General features: G+C 47.1%; 1 protein-coding gene across 11 annotated transcripts in view; it reads right to left on the bottom strand.

Annotated features, from left to right (window-relative positions):
* Nucleotides 1-422: 422 nt before the first annotated feature.
* USP43 (ubiquitin specific peptidase 43) overlaps nt 423-22443 on the bottom strand; it is an 86798-nt gene continuing 64777 nt past the window's right edge. For 9 of the 11 annotated variants that reach the window (XM_074018578.1, XM_074018579.1, XM_074018580.1 and 6 more), the window contains 3 exons: nt 21827-21985; nt 19535-19699; nt 423-2181 (listed from right to left, as the gene is read on the bottom strand). In XM_074018578.1, coding sequence (XP_073874679.1) covers nt 1145-2181; nt 19535-19699; nt 21827-21985 — 1361 coding nt within the window. In that variant the 3' untranslated portion in view covers nt 423-1144. Of the gene's footprint in view, nt 2182-18936; nt 19089-19534; nt 19700-21826; nt 21986-22443 lie in introns of all 11 variants that reach the window. The other 2 variants (XM_074018577.1, XM_045376307.2) reach the window with 2 other exon arrangements.

The following is a 22443-nucleotide window of genomic DNA, read 5'->3' as shown; positions in this document are numbered from 1 at the left end:
ATGTTTCCCGTCAAAAAAGGAAGTATTTGCAGAAAAAGGACTGTTTAAGTACAAGTGACCTCAACTGTTGGGCCCCAGGCCTGGGGTCAGGCTTAGCAGCTTCTAAGTCAGAAATGATAGGATATTTGTAAGAGTCGCTACTGAAGAGTGTGCAGACCTTTAGGAAATGAGACAGTCCACTAATTATCTGTCAGGCAGATGTGGAACTCACGCCTTTTCAAGTACAAGCCCTCCAGAGAGAAGCCTGAGGAGGCTTCCGCTTCTTTAGAAAACAGCAAGGCATTGGAACGAAAAGCACTTTTAGATTTTAGAAAGAATTCAAGTAACTACTTTCTGATAGCAATAGCAAGCAACGAACCAAGTTTACTCAGCAGGAATGAAACAAGGTCATTTATCAAACCTGAATAATTCAGACAGCCATGTGTGTTTCATGGACAGGATTTTATTAAAATTGTACATAGATCTCATATTTAAATTAAAAAAATGAACATTTTTTTCTAGTATCAAAATAGTTATTTTTAAAATACCTTGAAAAACTTTAATACAATTTGTAATATATTAAATATTCACCTGAACTCTCAGCCATTTATCTCCCATCTCTGTCTGCTAGAATCTTGGCTTACCATCACTATCATTCTTTTGTTTTTTTCTCTTTTTTTGGTATCTTTAATGCTTATCCCAGAAAAGCATTAAAAATAAAATATTTTTATTTAAGTCCACAATGTTTAAAAAAAAAGAAAGAAAGAAAAAGGAAAAGCCAATGACAGTATTTGACATGACATTGAAGATTCTTATTAACCAGGCTCACTTTGTTTGCCCATATCCAAAGCTCTTTAGCAAATATCAGTTCTTGCCCTGAAACTGGTAATACTGACCCAATAGCATCCTCTAGTGGCCAGACTGTAGCAAAGCACCCAATGATACAGGAAGGTTTTGGACCTTGGGTTATGTGGACCTTGGGTGTTAGAAGTCTAGATATGGAGACCCCCCATACACACACACACACACACACACACACACACATACACACACATTTTTAAGGGATTACAAGACAACTGGCCTCCTGGAAACCCACTTTCAACACAAGCTGCCTACAGTTGCTTGGCAAAGTCCCAAGAACGCCAGCAATACTGATGACGCTCCATCAAAAGCTGGACTCAGGTAAGGTTTTCTTTCGACCTAAAGAAAGAGTGTGGTATTTGACCCTCTGAAATGTGCCATAAGAAGCCTGCTCCCCTGGAACAGTCCTCTGTGACATGCCCAGTGCACTGCCTCTCGGGGCCCTGCTGGCTTTACGAGGGAGGCGGAGAGAGCTGGGAGCTGACCACACATCCCTCTCAAGCCGGCTGCCCAGGCCCCTGGCCAGGCCCTCTGGGATCCTGAGGGCAGGAGGTGAGCCTGGAACCTGCCCGTCCATGGCAGGACTCAGCCTGCCACTCACCAGGGAGACGGGGGGCACTTGTGGAGAGACCTCTGCCCTCTCACTCCTCCTGTTCTCCTTCTTCCGAAACACAGACCTCAGAAGCGTGAGTGTCCCCTGCAGGGGTCTGTCTAGCTCAGAGGTGCCTCGGCGACTGTCTTTGCTGTTTCCAGAGAATCCCACATAGGGGGAGGGGGGGCTACTCTTGCTTCCCATCTGGAAGCTCTCCTTCCAGTTCATGGCCTTCTGGCCCTCCGGTCGAACTGGTTTCTCATGCTCCGCTGAAGGCATCACAGTGAGAGGCAGGTCAAACTTTCTGGGAAGCTTGATGTCCTGCCCTGCATTTTCTTTGAGTTTCCTTGCTGTGTTTGGACCATCCGAGTTTCCAGGGGCCAGACAGTGGTTGGGCTGAGCTGAGGGACAGGGCACCCCGGCTGGACCTCTTTCGATGGCCCGCCCACCATCTTCGCTGTTAGCAGGAAGGGCGAGGTTGGACCTCGGCGATGCTGACTTCTCATCCTCACCCGCAGTGCCCGTCAACAGCGACACAATGGACTGGCTCGTGGACCGAGGCCTTCGTCTGGATTCCAAGTACTCCACCAACTCGACAGAGGCGCCTGATGGTTTCTCCTTGGATCCAAAGGACCACCGCAGAGGCATGGTCTTGAACGGTCCCTGCTTGGCTCGGGAAGCGGTAGGTGCCTTCATGCTAATGCTTCTGCCTTTCACGCCCCGCACCAAACGCCTGGGCTCCAGCCCTCCTGAAAGCGACAGAAAGACTGTCAGTGTACAAGCCACCCTACAGCTAAATGCCAGTCATCTAACGTTCACTGAGCACCGCTGATGTGGGGGGCGCTGTGCTGGGCACTGGAGACACAGCAGTGAAGAAGCCACAAAGGGTTCCCGCCTTTGGGGAACAGCCATGGTGTCACCCACTCTTCCTCAATATCCACTTACACGTTTGAAGCCACAGGGTAAGCCAGTGCCAAAGAAGGTATCTACATGCTGGGCAGCACAGACACCTGGCAACGCTCAGTCTCACGGGCATCTAGCCCTAAGAATGAACATGAGTTTCATCCATCTTTAAATATTCCCAGGAAACGGAATGCCCAGCAAAATTCTGCTTTTCTAGGTCATATTAGGTCCTTGTATTTTTCAAATGCAAGAAATTGATCTCCTACCCCGGGCTAAAAAAGAAAAAAAAAATTGTATTTAAAAAAAAAAAGGGCAAAAACCGCAATTACTTTTGCACTAACCTATACAACTTGTAAAAATATATACACGTGCATGTATTATGCATGCATGTGAAAACATACAAATAAGAATAGAGAAATAGATGCCAAAAACAAGGTGTGGATAGGGCCATGGCAGTGCTGTTTGTGATGGATTTTTTTTTTCTTGTTTCCTATATCTCAACATTTCTAAAAGGAACATGTACAACCAAGGTTATGTATTTTTGCTTAAGAAATTCTCAGTCTTGGGAGGCTAAGGCAGGTGGGTCACAAAGTCAGGAGTTTGAGACCAGCCTGACCAACATGGTGAAACCCTGTCTCTACTAAAATACAAAAATTTGCCTGGCATGGTGGCACATGCCTGTAATCCAAGCTATTCAGGAGGCTGAGGCAGGAGAATTGCTTGAACCCGGGAGGCGGAGGTTGCAGCGAGCCGAGATCATGTCACTGCACCGCAGCCTGGGTGACAGAGCAAGACTGTGTCTCAAAAAAAAAAAGAAAAAAAAAAAAGGAAAGAAATTCTTAGTCATCAGTCACTGTACCACCATTAAAATGCCTTGTTTTGGCTGGGCGCGGTGGCTCACGCCTGTAATCCCAGCACTTTGGGAGGCCGAAGTGGGTGGATCACGAGGTCAGGAGATCAAGACCATCCTGGCTAACATGGTGAAACCCCGTCTCTACTAAAAATACAAAAAAATTAGCCGGGCGTGGTGGCAGGTGCCTGTAGTCCCAGCTACTTGGGAGGCTGAGGCAGGAGAATGGCGTGAACCCGGGAGGCGGAGCTTGCAGTGAGTGGATATCGTGCCATTGCACTGCAGCCTGGGCGACAGAGCAAGACTCCGTCTCAAAAAAAAAAAAAAAAAGCCTTGTTTTACATGATGCCTGCAATCACTGAGAAAGAAATCTTCAGCTGAAACACACAAAATTCACCTGGCACAACTGAAACACACAGTCCACATGGCACAAGGACAGTCACACACATTTGGAGAAACGTTGCAAGGTGACCTCTGAAGTCTGCCCCACGGGTGGCCACTTCACTGTGCCACTTCATCATAGTGTTTGACGGTGCTGTGGACTGAAGGTTTGTGTCCCCTGAGATTCATACATTGAAACTCTATTCCCCAAGATGATGGTATTATAAGGTGGTAATTAGGTCGTGAGGGTGGAGCCCTCGTGAATGGGATTAGCGCCCTTCTAAGAAGGGGCTAAAGAGCTAGTCAGCTCTCTTTCTGCCATGTGCGGACACATGAAGCTGTCTGCAGCCCGGAAGAACCTCTCCAGAGCCCCATCATGCCGGCACCCTGATCTCAGACTTCCAGCCTGCAGGACTGTGGGGAAGAAATGTCTGTTGTGGATAAGCTGCCCAGGCGTGGTATTCTGTTCTAACAGCCTGAACGAACTATGAAACAGAGAAGCTCCAAAAGGGAGCAGAACTGCTGCCATAAAAAGCCCCCTGTTAGCGGCACAACCAACACGATGTGTGACACAGAGGGGCCAGGGATTGTCAGGTGCGCGGGTGAGAGCTCAGGAAGGGCAAAGGAACGAGGTGCAGGGGAGTGAATGCTGCAGGAACGCAGGGGAGGCAAGGTGCACATCAACCAAGCACCCCTGGAGAAATGGTGGGAGTGGGAAGAAGCAGAATGCCCATTATCTCCGAAAGGAGTTAGAAAGCATCTCAAGGATTTGACTTTCCAGGTTTTTCATAGAGAATGTTATATATATATATATATATATATATATATTTTTTTTTTTTTTTTTTTTTCCTTTTTCTCAAAGCATTTCTTTTTTTTTTTTTTTTGAGACGGAGTCTTGCTCTGTTGCCCAGGCTGGAGTGCAGTGGCCGGATCTCAGCTCACTGCAAGCTCCGCCTCCCGGGTTCAGGCCATTCTCCTGCCTCAGCCTCCTGAGTAGCTGGGACTACAGGCGCCCGCCACCTCGCCTGGCTAGTTTTTTGTATTTTTTAGTAGAGACGGGGTTTCACCGTGTTAGCCAGGATGGTCTCGATCTCCTGACCTCGTGATCCGCTCGTCTCGGCCTCCCAAAGTGCTGGGATTACAGGCTTGAGCCATCACGCCCAGCCCTCAAAGCATTTCTTTAGATTAGCCAGTCATAGACACAATTTTACCCAAAATACTCTGTAATTTTGGTTTGGATTGACCTTATTAATTCGCAGCCCTTCGGGCGGAAGAAATGTTCTGCGGTCTGAGATGTGTGTGAAGTTTATTTCTTTTTCTTTTTTTTTTCTCTCTTCTACAGCCCTGGGAAGGGCAGAAAGGGATGCTTTGTATTAGCAGGACAAAGCTGTGACTTTTAGCCTTTCAAAATGAGAGCATGTTGCCTGGAGCCCCAGCAGGTGGTGAGAGGAGTTGGCAGCTGCCCGAAATAGCAGTTCTTCCTTTCTTCCTGGTAGGACAGGGTCTGAGGCCAGGGCTGACATCAACGCCTGAGCTACATTTCATGGGAACCACAGATGCCCACGGAACTCGCGTCTCCTCTTTCTCAAGACGGCAGTGAAAAAGCACCCCTATCTTTATTCTCCTTCCACTTATTGGGCTATGATAACAGGATCTGAGACAGTGACGGCTTTAATAAAATTGAGAAATAAACAGCGTAAGAACAGAAGGGAATAAGAGGCCCCCATGCGCACGTCACACTTCCTCTCTACTAAGTCACTTCCTGCCCAGGGTGGGTGCAAGTCCCGGTACCCCTCCGCTGGGGAGATGGACGAACCTTCTGAGATGCTGGGAGACAGAGGCTGAACACAGTGGTGTTCGGAGACCCCTGGGCACTAATTCTGGTTCAACCCCCACCCCACCCCACTCCACCCCAACAAGATTCTGTTTCCAGCCAGTCTGGCTTGAATGAGAACCAAGAAGAACCTGGAGCCTTACACTGCATTAAAGACACAGGCAGTTACCTTCTTCCTGAAGGTAACATAAGCCCCGCAGCATTCATAATGTGCTTCTTGGACCCCACAAGAGCCCCCCTACCCATGCAGATGGCGCCAGTGCAGCTGACAGGCACAGTCCCCCGACATCCCCTCCACACCGCAGCTCTGGAGCCAGCAGGTGCAGCTTTGAGAACAGCCACGTCTGTTCCTATCCCTGGGTGGCCACCTTGATTTCTACATGACTTTTTTATTTTTGCCTAATGAAATACGCATCAATCCAAACTCATGTGTTTTGTGAACAGCGCTGGGGACCTCTTGGTGCCATGCTTAGCATCCCCCCTGCCCTCCCGCGACAGAACAAGACTTTTCCTAGTTGAGTACCTTCTGTTTCTTCAAGGGCTTCCATCATGCTTCATACATCCACCTTCTTACTCCTTCAAAAAATATTTAATAAGCACCTACTATGTGGCAAGGACTGTCTTCAATACTTGGGATACAGTTGAAGGAAAATAATATGATGCACTTGTCTTTGTGAGGTTTGGCAAAAGCAGGAAGAATATATGATACCATACAATGCTTCTTTGCTTTTTTTTTCTCTCTCTTTTTTTTTTTTTTTTTTTTTGAGATAGAGTCTCGCTCTTGTCCCCCAGGCTAGAGTCCAGTGGTGTGATCTTGGCTCACTGCAACCTCTACCTCCCGGGTTCAAGTGATTCTCCTGCCTCAGCCTCCCCAGTAGCTGGGATTACAGGTGCCCGCCACCACGTGTGGCTAATTTTTGTATTTTTAGCAGAGATGGGGTTTCACCATGTTGGCCAGGCTGGTCTTGAACTCATGACCTCAAGTGATCCACCCGCCTTGGCCTCCCAAAGTGCTGGGATTACAGGTGTGAGCCACCGTGCCGGGCCCCATATGATGTTTCTTGAGCCATGTACAATTACTTCACAGCCTGATGACCATTTCTGCATGGAGGTCAGGGTGCAACCCGGGACAAGCCTACCCCCCAGCTTTCCTCTGGTCCCCATAAGAAAGCTACACCGATGAGCTGAAGCTTCTCCACCTCCGATATTGAACCAGCAGGATGAAGCAGGGAAGAAAAAGGCTGGCTGTCACACCACCAGCCCTTGAGAGCCAAAGCCACTGCCCCTTTCATTACTCCAAGAGCCACTGCCATGCAAGAGAGGGTGGGGCAGAAAAGAAAACAGCAACACGCATGAGGGGGTCTGGCAGTCCGAGAAGAATCAACAGAACCATTGGAGCAGGCCGCTGATGAAACAGAGCCACCAGAGGAAACGCGATGGCTTAAAATGATCAATAAACTTGCATCTCAAGGAAGATACTGAAAAAACAGGGACTGAAAATCGTGACTGACCAAGAGATAAAAACTACAAGGGAGGCCGGGTGCGGTGGCTCTCGCCTGTAATCCCAGCACTTTGGGAGGCCGAGATGGGCGGATCACGAGGTCCAAGTGGCAATTATCAAATTGGATCAGAGCAGCAGAGTTCAAGACCGGCCCGACCAACATGGTGAAACGCCATCTCTACTAAAAACACAAAACCCCGACTCTACTAAAAACACAAAAAATTAGCCGGGTGTGGTGGCGCACGCCTGTAATCCCAGCTATTCATGAGGCTGAGGCCGGAAAATCGCTTGAACCCGGGAGGGGGAGGTTGCAGTGAGCCAAGATTGTACCACTGCCCTCCAGCCTGGGCCACAGAGCGAGACTCCATCTCGATAAAAGAAAGAAAGAGAGAAAGAGAGAAAAAGAGAGAGAAAGAGGGAGAGAGGGAGAGAGGAAGGGAGGAAGGAATGAACTACAAGGGAAAAGGCAGGAGACTCAGAAGACAGATCCAGGAGACTCAACAGCAAATCACAAAAACATCAAAAGCAGGAGAGACAATCATTAAACAAAAACCAAAAGACATTTCTCTAAAGACAGGCCCGAGTCTGCAGAACAAAAGGCACCCCCAAGTTCTAGGTAAGGTTGAAGAACAAAAACCTGTGCCTAGGCATATTCTGGGAGAATTTCTAAACTCCAAGGCCAAGGGGAGGATCTTAAAAAGCTTCCAACCAGAAAAAAACAAATGACTCTCCCATAAACCAAAAAAAAAAAAAAGGCCTGGGCTTCTCACCTGCAACCCTGGGGCCAGGGAGGCTGTGGGAAAACAGCTTCAGATGCCTGAGAGAAAAGAACGGCGACCCAAGAGTCGTGCAACCAGCCAAGCTGCCATTCACTCCCAAGTGAAAGGAAATACTTGCGGCTGGGCAAAGATTTTGAGAACATATCACACACACTCGAATGAACCAGACCTACCACCTCAACACGGGGGGGGTGACAAAGAGGAGAAAAATAGTGGTGCACAGTGGACCCTGCAATCCAGGTACCGTCCACCACCCTATATGCAGGACAGACGGCCCAGAATGCGTCACGTAAAGCTAAGTGCTGCGAGGGGCGTTCTGATAACCGTCTGGAGTAGAAAGTACTAGGCCCTGTCAGCAAAATCTGAGTTTGCAAAAGGGACCAGAGGGGGCATGTGAAAGCCTTTCGAAGCTCTCATTTTGGGGGAAATGACAGGGAAAAGAGTGACAACAGATATATATTTCTCATCTTATGGGGGGAAGGAGAGAAGACAGTAGGGAAATAGAGCACCTTGCAGGAAATAATTGGCTTCTAAATACTGAGGCAGAGAAAGCAGCAATTAACAAATTGCTACTTTGTGACCTGAGCAGCAGAACTTCCCAATGAACCAGGAAACAAAGAGCAACACGCTCACATCAGCAACAATAAGGAAAGGAAAAGAAGCAGCAGCCATAGAAAATCTTTAAAAATGAAATGAACAAAATCAAGTTTTGCAGCTGTTACATTAAGTCGGCATGAACTGAAGCCTCCAGTTATAAGACAGCCTCTGAATTTTTGGTAAAAAGAAAACAAAAAACCCAGCACCAGGCTGTTGACCAGAAACCACTTAAAACTAACTCAAAAAGAAAGGCTCGTAAAGCCCAAGAGAGGGGCAAAAAATGATAGCAGGCAAATGGGAAAGAGAGAAGGCAAAAAGAAAGAAGAAAAGGGTGGGATTATTAAACTTGGACAAAGTAGAATTTAAGGTTGAAAACATTAAGCAGGGATAAAGAACCACATTATAATGATAAAAAGCACAATTTATAAAAGAGATCTAATAGTCATAAACCCGTAGACAGTAACAAAGCAACTAACAAGATAAAGCGAAAATTATTAAAACGCAAGGATTTCTTGATTAAAGATACAGCTAGGCTGGGTGCAGTGGCTCACGCCTGTAATCCCAACACTGTAGGAGGCCAAGGCAGGTGGATCACCTGAGGTCAGGAGTTTGAGACCAGCTTGGCCAACATGGTGAAACCCTGTCTGTACTAAAAATACAAAAAAAAAAACAAAAAATTAGCTGGGTGTGGTGGCAGGCGCCTGTAATCCCAGCTACTGGGGAGGCTGAGGCAGGAGAATCGCTTGAACCTGGGAGGTAAAGATTGTGGTGAGCCTAGATCGGGCCATTGCACTCCAGCCTGGGCAACAAGAGCAAAACTCAGTCTCAAAAAAAAAAAAAAAGATACAGCTATACAGGAAGGTTTCAATATATTTCATTCCTGCCAGGATTCCCAGAGAAGGTACATTTAATAGTTATGACATAAAGCTCACATCCCTCAGATAGACAATATACATTAGTTTGCATGTGCACAGAGCATTTACAAAATAGTAATCATGTACTTGACCACAAAAAGGGACTAATATGTGATCTTGCGGCACGTCTGACTCGAAAAAGGGAATAACTTTTGAAAACCACGTTCTTGGATCACAACCCACAAAAATCAAAGAATAAAGTTGACCAAAATAGTCGAAATAGTTGAGACTTCCAGATAACCTCTAGATCAAAGAAGAAATCAAAACTGAAATGAAATACTATCTGGAAAGTGCTTAAAAAGAGAAAACCAAAACCTTTGAGGCCCAATAAAACCAGAGAGGAAATTTACCATCAGAAGCGCCCATACTGAGAAGCTATGAAAGCTTAACTTTCAGGGCCCCTTATTACGAGGGGGTCTCTGGGAAGGACCCCTAGCCATTTTTTTTTACATGGTCATGATTGTATAAAAATTGCAAAAGTAAGATGTTTCTATGTTCTTTTTCTTATAGAACCTTCCCCTACACCCACCTCAATTATATAAGTTGCAGTCTCCAAAATACTTGGATCCATTCATTTTGGTTTAAGATTCCTTCATTATTATGATGTTCATAACCAGGGCTACCAGAAAGGTGGTGTTCTCAGGCTACCAGCATTTCTATACAGAGAGCTGCTGGTGTTTTGCAGTGGTGACTTTTTACTGAGCGGGACTGCTCCTGGGCATTGCAGGACACTTAGCATTCCTGCCCCCAACCTGGGGAATAAATGCCAGTAGTCCACCTCCACTAATTTTGACAGTCAAAAAAACCCAGCTGGGCGCGGTGGCTCACACCTGTAATCCCAGCACTTTGGGAGGCCCAGGTGGGCAGATCATCTGAGGTCGGGAGTTCAAGACCAGCCTGAACAACATAGAGAAACCCTATCTCTACTAAAAATACAAAATTAGCCAGAAATGGTGGTGCATGCCTGTAATCCCAGCAACTCGGGAGGCTGAGGCAGGAGAATTGCTTGAACCTGGGAGGTGGAGGTTACAGTGAACAGAGATTGCGCCATGGCACTCCAGCCTGGGCAACAAGAGAAAACTCCATCTCAAAAACAAACAAAAACAAAAAAACAACAAAAAAAAACCACTCTCTCCTACATATTTGCAAACTCATGATGGTGGGAAGGAGAAGGGCTACCCACCACTATTTGAAAACTTATATGCTAGATTTGCTAGATTTTCATCTTGCCCAGGTTTAGTTTAAAAAAAAAAAAAAAAAAGCTGGATTTTTCTTTTTCTTTTTTTTCTTTCTTTTTTTCTTGTCTTTTTTTTTTTTTTTTGAGATGGAGTCTCACTCTGTCGCCCAGGCAGCAGTGCAGAGGCGCAATCTCGGCTCACTGCAATCTCCACCTCATAGATATAAGCGATTCTCCTGCTTCAGCCTCCCAGGTGGCTGGGATTATAGGCACGCGCCACCATGCCCAACTAATTTTTGCGTTTTTAGTAGATGCAGTTTCACCACGTTGGCCAAGCTATTGAGAAACTTCTGATCTCAAGTGATCCGCCTGCCTCGGCCTCCTAGTCTTTCTTTTTTTTTTTGAGACAGGGTCTCACTCTGTCACTCAGGCTGGAGCACAGTGATGGGATCTCGGCTCACTCCAACCTCCACTTCTTGGGCTCAAGTGCTCCTCCAGCCTCACCCTCCTGAGTAGCTGGGATCACATGTGCCATCATGCCCAGCTAATTTTTGTATTTTTAGTAGAGACAAGGTTTTGCTATGTGGACCGGGCTGGTCTGAAACTCCTAGTCTCAGGTGATCCACCTGCCTCGGCCTCCCAAAGTGCTGGGATTACAGGCATGAACTACCACGCCCAGCAAACACTGGATTTTTCAAGCATCTCAGAACTTCTAAAACAGGTTTCAAAATCTGTCACCATGTTAGTCAAACCCCAAGAGGAAAAGCTCTCTTAGGAAGCAAGGCGCTTGCAGTCTCTCTCCAAGTGAAAGCGACTCTAGTCTGGAACGTATGTCTAAAAAGCCTGACAGCCAAGACCTGGCACCCAGAGGGAACGGGTCCATTTCAGTCCCACCACTTTCCAGGGGGGAGCTTTACAACCAGGTGCAACTGGCTGCTTCACACCGAGTCTCAGATTTCCCCTTGGTAGGGCTATAAGATCATCTCTCCCGAGGGTTTTGAGGACTGAACTAGTGAATGTGAGTAAAATGCCTGCCAGGGTCTGCAGGACAGTTACCATCCCTCCCCCAGCCCTCTCAGAGGTCTCTGAGGAGTTTTTCTAGAGGTGTACCTGACACCTGTCTGAATGGCATGTGAAAAACTTGCGCCATCCTTTGAAATCGCCTCCTCTTGGGACGGTGTCGAGCACATTTCTCCTTGGGAGAACCGAGAAATGGCCTGAGGGACTTTGCCGTTAAACAGAGCTGGGATGAATTTTTGAGCTTATCATAGGTGGTGCTGACAGGGATGAATGAGCTTGAGAAAGAACATCTTTTTTGTTGTAGACACTATTTTTCTTTTTTTTACATGGAGTTTCACTCTTGTTGCCCAGGCTAGAGTGCAGTGGTGCGATCTCAGCTCACTGCAACCTCCACCTCCCAGGTTCAAGTGATTCTCCTGCCTCAGCCTCCCGAGTAGCTGGGATTACAGGCATGCGCCACCATACCCGGCCATAGACACAATTTTAAATGTACAATCATGAAAATATAAGGGGAAAAGAAATGTCCAGCCAGGACAAGTCAAAACATACTGCATGAAATAGTATACCTGCACAGAAACAGATTTTTTCTTTTTTGAAATGGAGATTTGCTCTTGTTGCCCAGGCTGGAGTACAATGGCACGATCTCGGCTCACCGCAACCTCTGCCTCCTGGGTTCAAGCAATTCTCCTGCCTCAGTCTCCTGAATAGCTGGGATTACAGGCATGCACCACCACACCCAACTAATTTTGTATTTTTAGTAGAGATGGGGTTTCTCTATGTTGATCAGGCTGGTCTCGAACTCCCAACCTCAAATGATCTGCCCACCTCGGCCTCCCAAAGTGCTGGGATTACAGGCGTGAGCCACTGCTCCCAGCCCAGAAACATTATTCTAAGGAAATCAGACAACTCCAAGATGCACAGACACACTATGAGTGTCATGTCTACTCGTGAAATTCTGGCAGCCCAAATACCACACACTGGGGAATGAATGAACTAACTCTGACACACAAATCACTGTAAACCAGAGGGGCGGACTCAGTGAGAATCTAAAACCACTTGTAGCTTTAAGATCTATCATCCTCTCTATTCAACTCACAAATATGTAACCAGAGTTTGGTACACGCCTGGTACAGTAAGTCTTTGCAGCATCATTGATAGGCCCTTGATAACTTGAACTTGAATCAAAACAACATATAACGAAACCAATTTTCCCATAGACTAATTGATATAAATAATAGTTAAGCTCCTACAGAATATTTCTGGTCCCAAAAGCATCGCCAAACTTCTAAATGAAGACCCAAACCCTTCTACTATTAAACATTGAAATAAACGTGAGCTACGGCTAGGCGCAGTGGCTCACACCCTGTAATCCCAGCACTTTGGGAGGCCGAGGTGGGCAGATCATGAGATCAAGAGATCGAGACCATCCTGGCCAACATGGTGAAACCCCGTCTCTACTAAAAATACAAAAATCAGCCGGATGTGGTGGTGCGCGCCTGTAGTCCCAGCTAGTCGGGAGTCTGAGGCAGGAGAATTGCTTGAACCTGGGAGGTGGAAGTTGCAGTGAGCCGAGATCACGCCATTGCACTTCAGCCTGGCGACAGAACAAGACTCCATCTCAAAAAAAAAAAAAGTGAGCTATACATACATTTAAGAAAAGTAACGAGTAAGATAATGATTTGCCCACTTATTCCAGCTCAGGGTCATGAATGGCAGGAACCAGTCCTGGACAGGCCCCCTCCCATTTCAGGGAGGCTCACACTCACACTGAGACCGTGCAGACAATCAGATCACCTGACGGTCCATCTTTAGGATGTGGGAGGAAACTGGAGCACCCGGAGAAAACCCACGCAGACATGGGGAGAGTGAGCAAACTGCATTCTCCAGTAGTCCCGGCCAGGAATCAACTATTTTTTCTCATCAACATTATAGCGAAATGAGCATTGAACAAAATGACACTATTTAAGGACCTGCTGTATTGCACTGGGTACTTGGATACAATGATGACATAAAGTATAAAGAAATAAGCAGCTGATGGATACACACACACACACACACACACACACACACTGTGCCCAAGCAATTCCACTCCTAGGCATACACCCAACAGAAATGCAGAGGTGTGGACACCAAGGACATGATCAAAAATGTTCGTAGCAGGACTACTGGTAATGGCTGCAAACCAGAAACAGCTGCGAAACCTAACCACAATACAAAATGTCAACTATTCTTACAACGTAAGGACTTTTTAAATTATTATCATTTTTTGTTTTTTGAGAAGGAGTCTCGCTCTGTTGCTCAGGCTGGAGTACAGTGGCACGATCTTGGCTCATTGCAAACTCCGCCTACTGGGTTCAAGTGATTCTCCTGCCTCAGCCTCCAGAGTAGCTCAGATTACAGGCGCGTGCCACCACGTCCAGCTAGCTTTTGTATTTTTACTAGAGACGGGGTTTCACCATGTTGGTCAGGCTGGTCTCAAACTCCTGACCTCAGGTGATCCACCTGCCTCGGCCTCCCAAAGTGCTGGGATTACAGGTGTGAGCCACCGCACCCGGCTCAATATAAGAAACTTTAATAAGGGAGACGATGAGATTTGTCAAGCAGCAGACGTTGCAGATGGCTTCATGACGAAACTTGCATTGGATTTTTGGAGAATCCATAAATAACTCAAGAAATCATAAATCTGTAACAACTCAGGGTGCTCCCCTTGGTGACCAGGCCAGATTTCTCCAGGTCAGACCACGAGGCTAGCCTCCACAACAGACTCCAGCCCATGGATGAATCTGCAGAAAGGAGGACATGGCTCCCCCACCTCACCCTGCAAGCCCTCTTCTCCACACCCCTGTGTTTGCTTTTTTATTGACAATCGTCAACAGACAACAGTTCGCTCTCTCTCATAAGTAAATTTCTGTGCAGAGAACTATGTATCTGCAAGCTGTTTTTTATTTAAAACAGTATGATTGAGAGAGATACACAGGAGCAAGGTGCTAGAACATTCTGTTTTTTAATCTGGTACATGAGGATGTTCATTTTATGAAAATTTATCAGATGTGTACTTAATATACTTTAAGTAATGAAGGATTAATATACTTTACTTACATATACTTATATATTATATATAATTGTATGCGATATGTAAAGTATACTAATCACAACTATATATAATACTTCTATTAAAATTGTATTTAAAAAAAGAAGTTAGGACCTAACAAGAAATAAGGAACTAAAAAAATAATTTGAACATGTTACCACTTTCTGGCTGAAGGAACACAAAGGCTAAATGAAGATCACACACACACACACAAAGACACACAGACACACAGACACACAGACACACACACACAGGTACAAACAATACACACAAAAACACACACATACACACTGTCACATACACAGACATATACACACGGAGACACACACACAGACACACACAGAGACGCAAACACAGACACACACACACAGACACACACACACACAGACACACACACACACACACAGACACACAGACACACACACAGACACACAGACACACACACACACACACACAGACACACAGACACACACACACACAGACACACACACACACAGACACACACACACACACACACAGATACACAGACACACACACAGACACACACACACACAGACACACACACACAGACACACACACACACACACACACACAGACACACAGACACACACACACACAGACACACACACACACACACACACACAGACACACAGACACACACACACACAGACACACACACACAGATACACAGACACACACACACAGACACACACACAGATACACAGACACACACACACACAGACACACACACAGAGACACACACACACACACACAGACACACACACACAGACACACACACAGAGACACACACACACACACACACAGATACACACACACAGACACACACACACAGATACACACACACACAGACACACACACAGACACACACACAGAGACACACACACACACACACACAGACACACACACAGATACACAGACACACACACACACAGACACACACACAGACACACACACAGAGACACACACACACACAGACACACACACACAGATACACAGACACACACACACACAGACACACACACAGAGACACACACAGACACATATACACAGATACATAGACCCAGAGAGACACACACACAGATATACAGATACACACAGACACACACAGACACAAACACACACATACACACACGGAGACACACACACAGACACACAGACACACACACGGACACATACATAGAGACACACACAAGACACAAACACACACATAGACACATACACAGGGACACACACACACCCCCAAAGACACACACACACAGACACACACAGAGAGACACACACAAAGACACAGACATACACACAGGCACAAACACACATACACAGACATACAGTTCTCATATAGTAACGCTGGTTTTTTTGTTTGTGTTTTTGAGACAACCTCTCGCTGTGTCACCCAGGCCGGAGTGCAGTGGTGTGCTCACAGCTCACTTTAACCCTAACTTCCCAAGCTCGAGAGATCCTCCCACCTCAGCCTCTGGAGGAGCTGGGACAACAGGCACATGCCACCATGCCTGGCTAACTTTTTATAGAGATGGGGGTCTCACTATGTTGCCCGGGTTAGTCTTGAACTCTTGGACTCAAGCGATCCTGATCCTCCCACCTTGGCCTCTCAAAATGCTGGGATTCCAGGTGTGATCTGACAATGCTCAGCCTTAAGGGACTTTGTTTCTGTGGCTATCCCCTTGTTCCCAGCGCTGTCATCAACGTCTCCCTGGAGACCTGATCATCTGAATGCATCTCTACTATCTCCTACTGAGCTGTCAGCCTGCCTTCCTTCAGTCACCTTGCCTGGTGGGGTGTGCACGCACTGCCACTGCCTCTACCCCAGCCTCTGGGCCACCTGCTGCAGGAAGGCCTTCCTTCTCTCCAGCCACAGCAGATGCTCCTGGAGCTTCTGCCGGAGGGAGGAGTCACCAGAGAGCTTCCAGCCTGATGGACTCTACCCATCCTCACCTTTCTCAGCCTTTCAACAGCATTCAGCACAGTTGGATGCTTCCTTAAGATTCTTTTTTTTTTTTTTTTTTTTGCATCTGTCAACCACGCTCACCTGGTTTTCTTCCCCCTCACTGGCTGCTCCTTCTCAGTTCTTTTCTTGGCTGCTCAACCCTTAGATGTTGGAGAGCCCCCAGGTTTGGTCTCGGGTCTTCATTTTTTTTTTTTTTTTTTTTTTTTTTTTTTGAGATGGAGTCTTGCTCTGTTGCCCAGGCTGGAGTGCAGTGGCACGATCTCAGCTCACTGCAACCTCCACCTCCCAGGTTCACGTGATTCCCCTGCCTCAGCCTCCTGAGTAGCTGGGATTATAGGCACCTGCCACCATGCCCAGCTAATTTTTTTGTATTTTTAATACAGACAGGGTTTCACCATGTTGGTCAGGCTGGTCTCAAACTCCTGACCCTATGATCTGCCCACCTCGGCCTCCCAAAGTGCTGGGATTACAGGCGTGAGCCACTGTGCCCAGCCTTCATTCTTTTCTAGCTGTACTATTTCCCCAGGGGAGCTCAGCCAGCACCGTTCCATCCATGTGCTGATGACTCTCAAATATTTCTCTCCACTCCCCAGTTATCACGTTGATGTGATGATGTCTTAGCAGGGTCCCCCAACCCCTGAACCCCTGGGCTGTGGACAAGTAGTGATCCACGGCCTGTTAGGAACCGGGCCAGCGAGCAGGAAGTGAGTGGTGGGCAAGTGAGCAAAGCTTCATCTGTACTTATTTATTTATTTATTTATTTTTTGAGACGGAGTCTTGCTCCGTCGCCCAGGCTGGAGTGCAGTGGCGCAATCTCAGCTCACTGCAAGCTCCACCTCCCGGGTTCACGCCATTCTCCTGCCTCAGCCTCCCGAGTAGCTGGGACTACAGGCGCCCGCCACCACGCCTGGCTAATTGTTTTGTATTTTTAGTAGAGACTGGGTTTCACTGTGTTAGCCAGGATGGTCTCGATCTCCTGACCTCATGATCCGCCCGCCTCGGCCTCCCAAAGTGCTGGGATTACAGGCGTGAGCCATCGCGCCCGGCCGCTTCATCTGTATTTAAAGCTGCTCCCCATCACTCGCATTACCGCCTGAGCTCCGCCTCCTGTCAGATCAGCGGGGGTATTAGATTCTCATGGGAACACGAAGCCTATTGTGAATTGCGCACATGAGGGATGCAGGTTGCAGGCGCCATATGAGAATCTCATGCCTGATGATCTGAGGTGGAACAGTTTCATCCCAAACCATCCTCACCCCGAGTTGGTGCAAAAATTGTCTTCCATGAAACTGGTCCCTGGTGCCAAAAAGGCTGGGGACTGATGTCTTCCAGGATTCTCAAAATTACTATGTCAAAAAACCTTGACTTCCCTCCAAAATGAACTGTTCCTACCCAACTTTCTCCCATCTCTTTAACTGTGCAGCTCTTCCCCTCGTTATTTAGACCCTAAGCAAGGAGTTATCCTTGACTCTTCTGTTTCCTTCACACCGCACACCCCACATTGGCAAATCCTAGCAGCTCTAGCTTCAAAATATATCCAGTTTGACCATCTCTTACCTAACATGCTAGTTCAAACCACCACTGTCTCCCACCTGGATATAACCATGTTAGTCTCCTGAATGACCTTTCTACGTCCCCACTCTTGCCTCCCTGTGATGTATTCTCCACACAGTAGCCAGAGTAGACTCTCTAAAAACTAGGAATCAGATCAGCCACTTTCCTGCTCAGAACTCTCCAGCAAGCTAAAAAAGTCCATTTTATGGAGGTATGGAGTATAATGATGGTTGCCAGAGGCTGGGAATGGGGGTGGATGAGAGAGGTGGGTTAATAGATACAAACAGGCCAGGTGCGGTGGCTCATGCCTGTAATCCCAGCAATTTGGGAGGCGGAGGCGGGCAGATCACGGGAAGTCAGGAGTTTGAGATCAGCCTGACCAACATGATGAAACCCCATCTCTATGAAAAGTACAAAAATTAGCCAGACGTAGTGGCAGGTGCCTGTAATCCCAGCTGGAGGCTAAGGCAGGAGAATCGCTTGAACCCAGGAGGCAGAGGTTGCAGTGAGCCGAGATTGCGCCACTGGACTCCAGCTTGTGCGACAGAGTGAGACTCTGTCTCAAAAAAAAAAAAAAAAAAAAAAAAGTACAAATACACAGTTAGATAAAATAAGTTCTTATGTTTCATAGCACAGGAAGGTGACCACAGTTAATATAAATAGCTAGAAGAGATTTGAAATGTTGCCGGCACAAAGAAATGGTGTTTGAGGTGATGGATATTGTAAATACCCTACTTTGGCCATTACACATTGTACGCATGTATCAAAGTATCACATGTACCCCATATATATGTACAGTTATTATGTGCCAATTTTTTAAAAACAATGACTAAAACAGAAGCATTAAAAAAACAAAACAAAAAACACACATCTCCACTCGCTATCCACTACACTTAGAAGAGTTCAAACTTTATACCTCAAGCTCAGAAAGGTAGGTTCAGACATGGCCTCTGTCCACTCCTGCTCTCTCTACTCCTGCATGTCTCTGCTTCGGCCACAGCTCTGGTTTCTTCAGTCCCTCACACATCCAGTGCTCACTCCCAGCCTTCACCCTGGAGGGTTCCTCTCCTGGAACAAACCCCTAGGCTTCTATATAAGTCACTGTGTCTCACTCAGGGCTCTGCTCTTGTTATCCCCTAGAAAGATATTCCCCACCCACCCTATCTCCAGGACCCTGTGCACCCTCCCTCCTCCACCCCGGGCCTGGATACCCTCTTCCCTGATTCTCTTTGCCATTCTTCCTTCTTTAAGTACCATGTTCCCAGGTTTACTTATTTATAACAGTAAGCTACACAGGGGCAGAGCAAAGGTACCTGTGGCTGGAGGGTAGAGGATGGGGAGAAGCGGGCAAGGAAGGGCAGGTCGTAGAAGATCCCATTTAAGGGATGAACAAACCTCTCGTAATGATGGACGCTTTCCATTCGAGGCTATGAAGTGACAGGGCTTTCATACAGAGCAATAACAATGGACGTTACAGGAAATGAAAATAAACCAAGCACACGTAACCAACGTACCCTTTTCCTGGTTGCAGAGGCTGTTGGTGAAGATGGGAGAGTCGGGAACCTGCGGCAGGGAGGGGCAGGGGGCAGAGCTCCAGGACAGCAGGCTTCCCCTTGTGCTGCCAGCGTAGCTCCCGAGCCGTAGGAGCCAGTGATCGGACAGGGAGGAGCTGGTAGAGCCTGTGGAGGAAACACAGAGAGGGAGGCTGAGCCCAACCCTAGACCTTCAGAGTCCTAGGGGAGCACTTCACAGCCAGATCCCCATTCCGGCCCCATCCTTCAGCCCCGGAACTACAGAACCAGAGCAGAACTGCAGAAACCAGTCAATGACGAGGGGGGAAACCTGTGATTGGGTACCCATGTGACGAAGCTTACAAGTTTAGGGAGAGGCATTTGAGCACAAAAGGAAAGTATGGGCCGGGGCGCAGTGGCTCACGCCTGTAATCCCAGCACTTACGAAGGCCTAGACGAGCGGATCACCTGAGGTCAGGAGTTCGAGACCAGCCTGACCTACATGATGAAATCCCATCTCTACGAAACATACAAAAAATTAGCCGGGTGTGGTGGCGGGCGCCTGTAATCCCAGTTACTCAGGAGGCTGAGGCAGGAGGATCATGTAAACCTGGGAGGCGGAGGTTGAAGTGAGCCAAGATCACGCTACTGCACTCCAGCCTGGGCGACAAGAGTGAAACTCCATCTCAAAAAATAAAAAACAAAACAACAACAACAGCAGCAAAGGAAAATACGTTGACAAGCTTTGAAATGCTTTCCATGAAATTCCTTGTCACCAGCTTTGGCATCCTAAATATGTTTTTTGTTTCTTTTCCAGAGTCAAAGGACTGTATTACTCAGAGCTGTAGCCAGAGGCAGAGTAACAGTATTTTATTACCAGTACCAGGGCCCCAGTACACAGAGTTCAACAGGTAATAAGTCATGTTATAGGAGTGTATCCCAAGTTTAGGGAAACCAAATCTTTTACAATGGGCAGTAAGGACCTTTTGCACCACAGAGATACATTTTTTTTTTTTTTGAGACGGAGTCTTGCTCTGTCGCCCAGGCTGGGGTGCAGTGGCCGGATCTCAGCTCACTGCAAGCTCCACCTCCCGGGTTTACGCCATTCTCCTGCCTCAGCCTCCTGAGTAGCTGGGACTACAGGCGCCCGCCACCTCGCCCGGCTAGTTTTTTGTATTTTTTTAGTAGAGATGGGGTTTCACCGTGTTAGCCAGGATGGTCTCGATCTCCTGACCTCGTGATCCACCCGTCTCGGCCTCCCAAAGTGCTGGGATTACAGGCTTGAGCCACCGCGCCCGGCCACATTGTCTTTATTACACTGGACAGTTAGAAAACCTTCTTTTCTCTAATAGGACAGGTTTTTACTTCTTTTTTCAATATCTCCTTCTATAAATGGAAGCTGGACTTGCGTTAGGATTGACTTAGACCTGCTGAGGACTCTTGGATTTATTTGGCCATTTTCTGATAACTGTTAGGAGAAAATCTGCTTAATTTTTTTTTTTTTAATGCTCTCTTGTCCCAAAGATAAGGACAGTTGGTTTGCAGCATGAAACAAATCACACGAAAGGGTCAGCTTTGGCACTTTCTTTCTCCAGTTCCAAGCAAGTTTGAGGCTGTCTAATAAATGAATTTCTGGAGTGCAGCAGGTTTAAACAGCTCCCTTTGAGAGGCTGAGGTGGCTGGATCAAGAGGTCAAGAGATCGAGACTATCCTGGCCAACATGGTGAAACCCTGTCTCTACTAAAAAAAAATTAGCCGAGCATGGTGGTGGCATGTGCCTGTAGTTCCAGCTACTTGGGAGGCTGAGGCAGGAGAATTGCTTGAACCCGGGAGGCGGAGGTTGCAGTGAGCCAAGATCATGCCGCTGCACTCCAGCCTGGTGACAGAGCGAGACTCCCTCTCAAAAAAAAAAAAAAAAAAAAAAACTACCTTTCCTAGAAAAGTCCAGGATCCTATATAACTGCCCTGCCTTTCCAACAGGACTGACATCAGTTTATATTACACACACCTAATAAAACCTGCTGTGATATGAGACTAGGAATATGGAATTCCACACTGCCAAGTGTCACCTGCCCTGAATACAAATAATTATCCTTTTCCCCTTTCCTGAATTATCATCTATCCATCCCACACCCTGGCAAATGAACAACTAGTCTGTGCTGCTCAGATTCTACAGCAGCAGCCCGGGCTTCCTCTTTCAGATCCTTGCCAACCTCTCCTGGTCCTGCTGAGCCTCTTCCCAGTTCTTTAAGTGACTTCACCACACCCCCTCCTGTCATGAGCAGCAGCACCTACCTCTCATGGAGCTGCTGGCTGACCAGGGAGGGATGCTGTTCCGCTTCTGATAGAAGAGGATATAAGCCCCTCTGGTGTTGACCTCATCTTCTCGAAGCGGTTCCACCGTGCTGTCATCGTAACTGTACCACTGGCCATCCAGAGAGTTCCGGCAGTAGGCTGCAAAGGTCCCAACCCCAAGTCTCAGTTACTGGAGCCCCAAAAGGTAGTAAGACATTTCCCACTGGCAGAGCTGAAAAAGCGGTACGTTTAAACCAGAATGAGAAAAAAAAAAAAAAAAAAAACAGTCCATTTTTGGCCAGAAATGAACTTTTTTGGAATCAGAAAAGATCAATAGGTTATACCCACGGATTCTTACTGATAACAAGTGCTGTTACTATTTTTATTTTTGTTTATTTATTTATTTATTTTGGAGACAGAATTTCGCTCTTTTACCCAGGCTGGAGTGAAGTGGCACCTTCTCGGCTCACGGCAACCTCCCTCCCCCAGGTTCTAGCAATTCTCCTGCCTCAGCCTCCTGGGTAGCTGGGATTACAGGTGCCTGCCACCACACCCGGCTAATATTTGTATTTTTATTAGAGATGGGGTTTCACCATGTTGGCCAGACTGGTCTTGAA

This window comes from Macaca fascicularis, chromosome 16, assembly GCF_037993035.2.
Source record: "Macaca fascicularis isolate 582-1 chromosome 16, T2T-MFA8v1.1".
Classification (NCBI taxonomy): domain Eukaryota; kingdom Metazoa; phylum Chordata; class Mammalia; order Primates; family Cercopithecidae; genus Macaca; species Macaca fascicularis.
The sequence above is the reverse complement of the archived record's forward strand: the minus strand, read 5'-3'. Positions and strand labels throughout refer to the sequence as shown.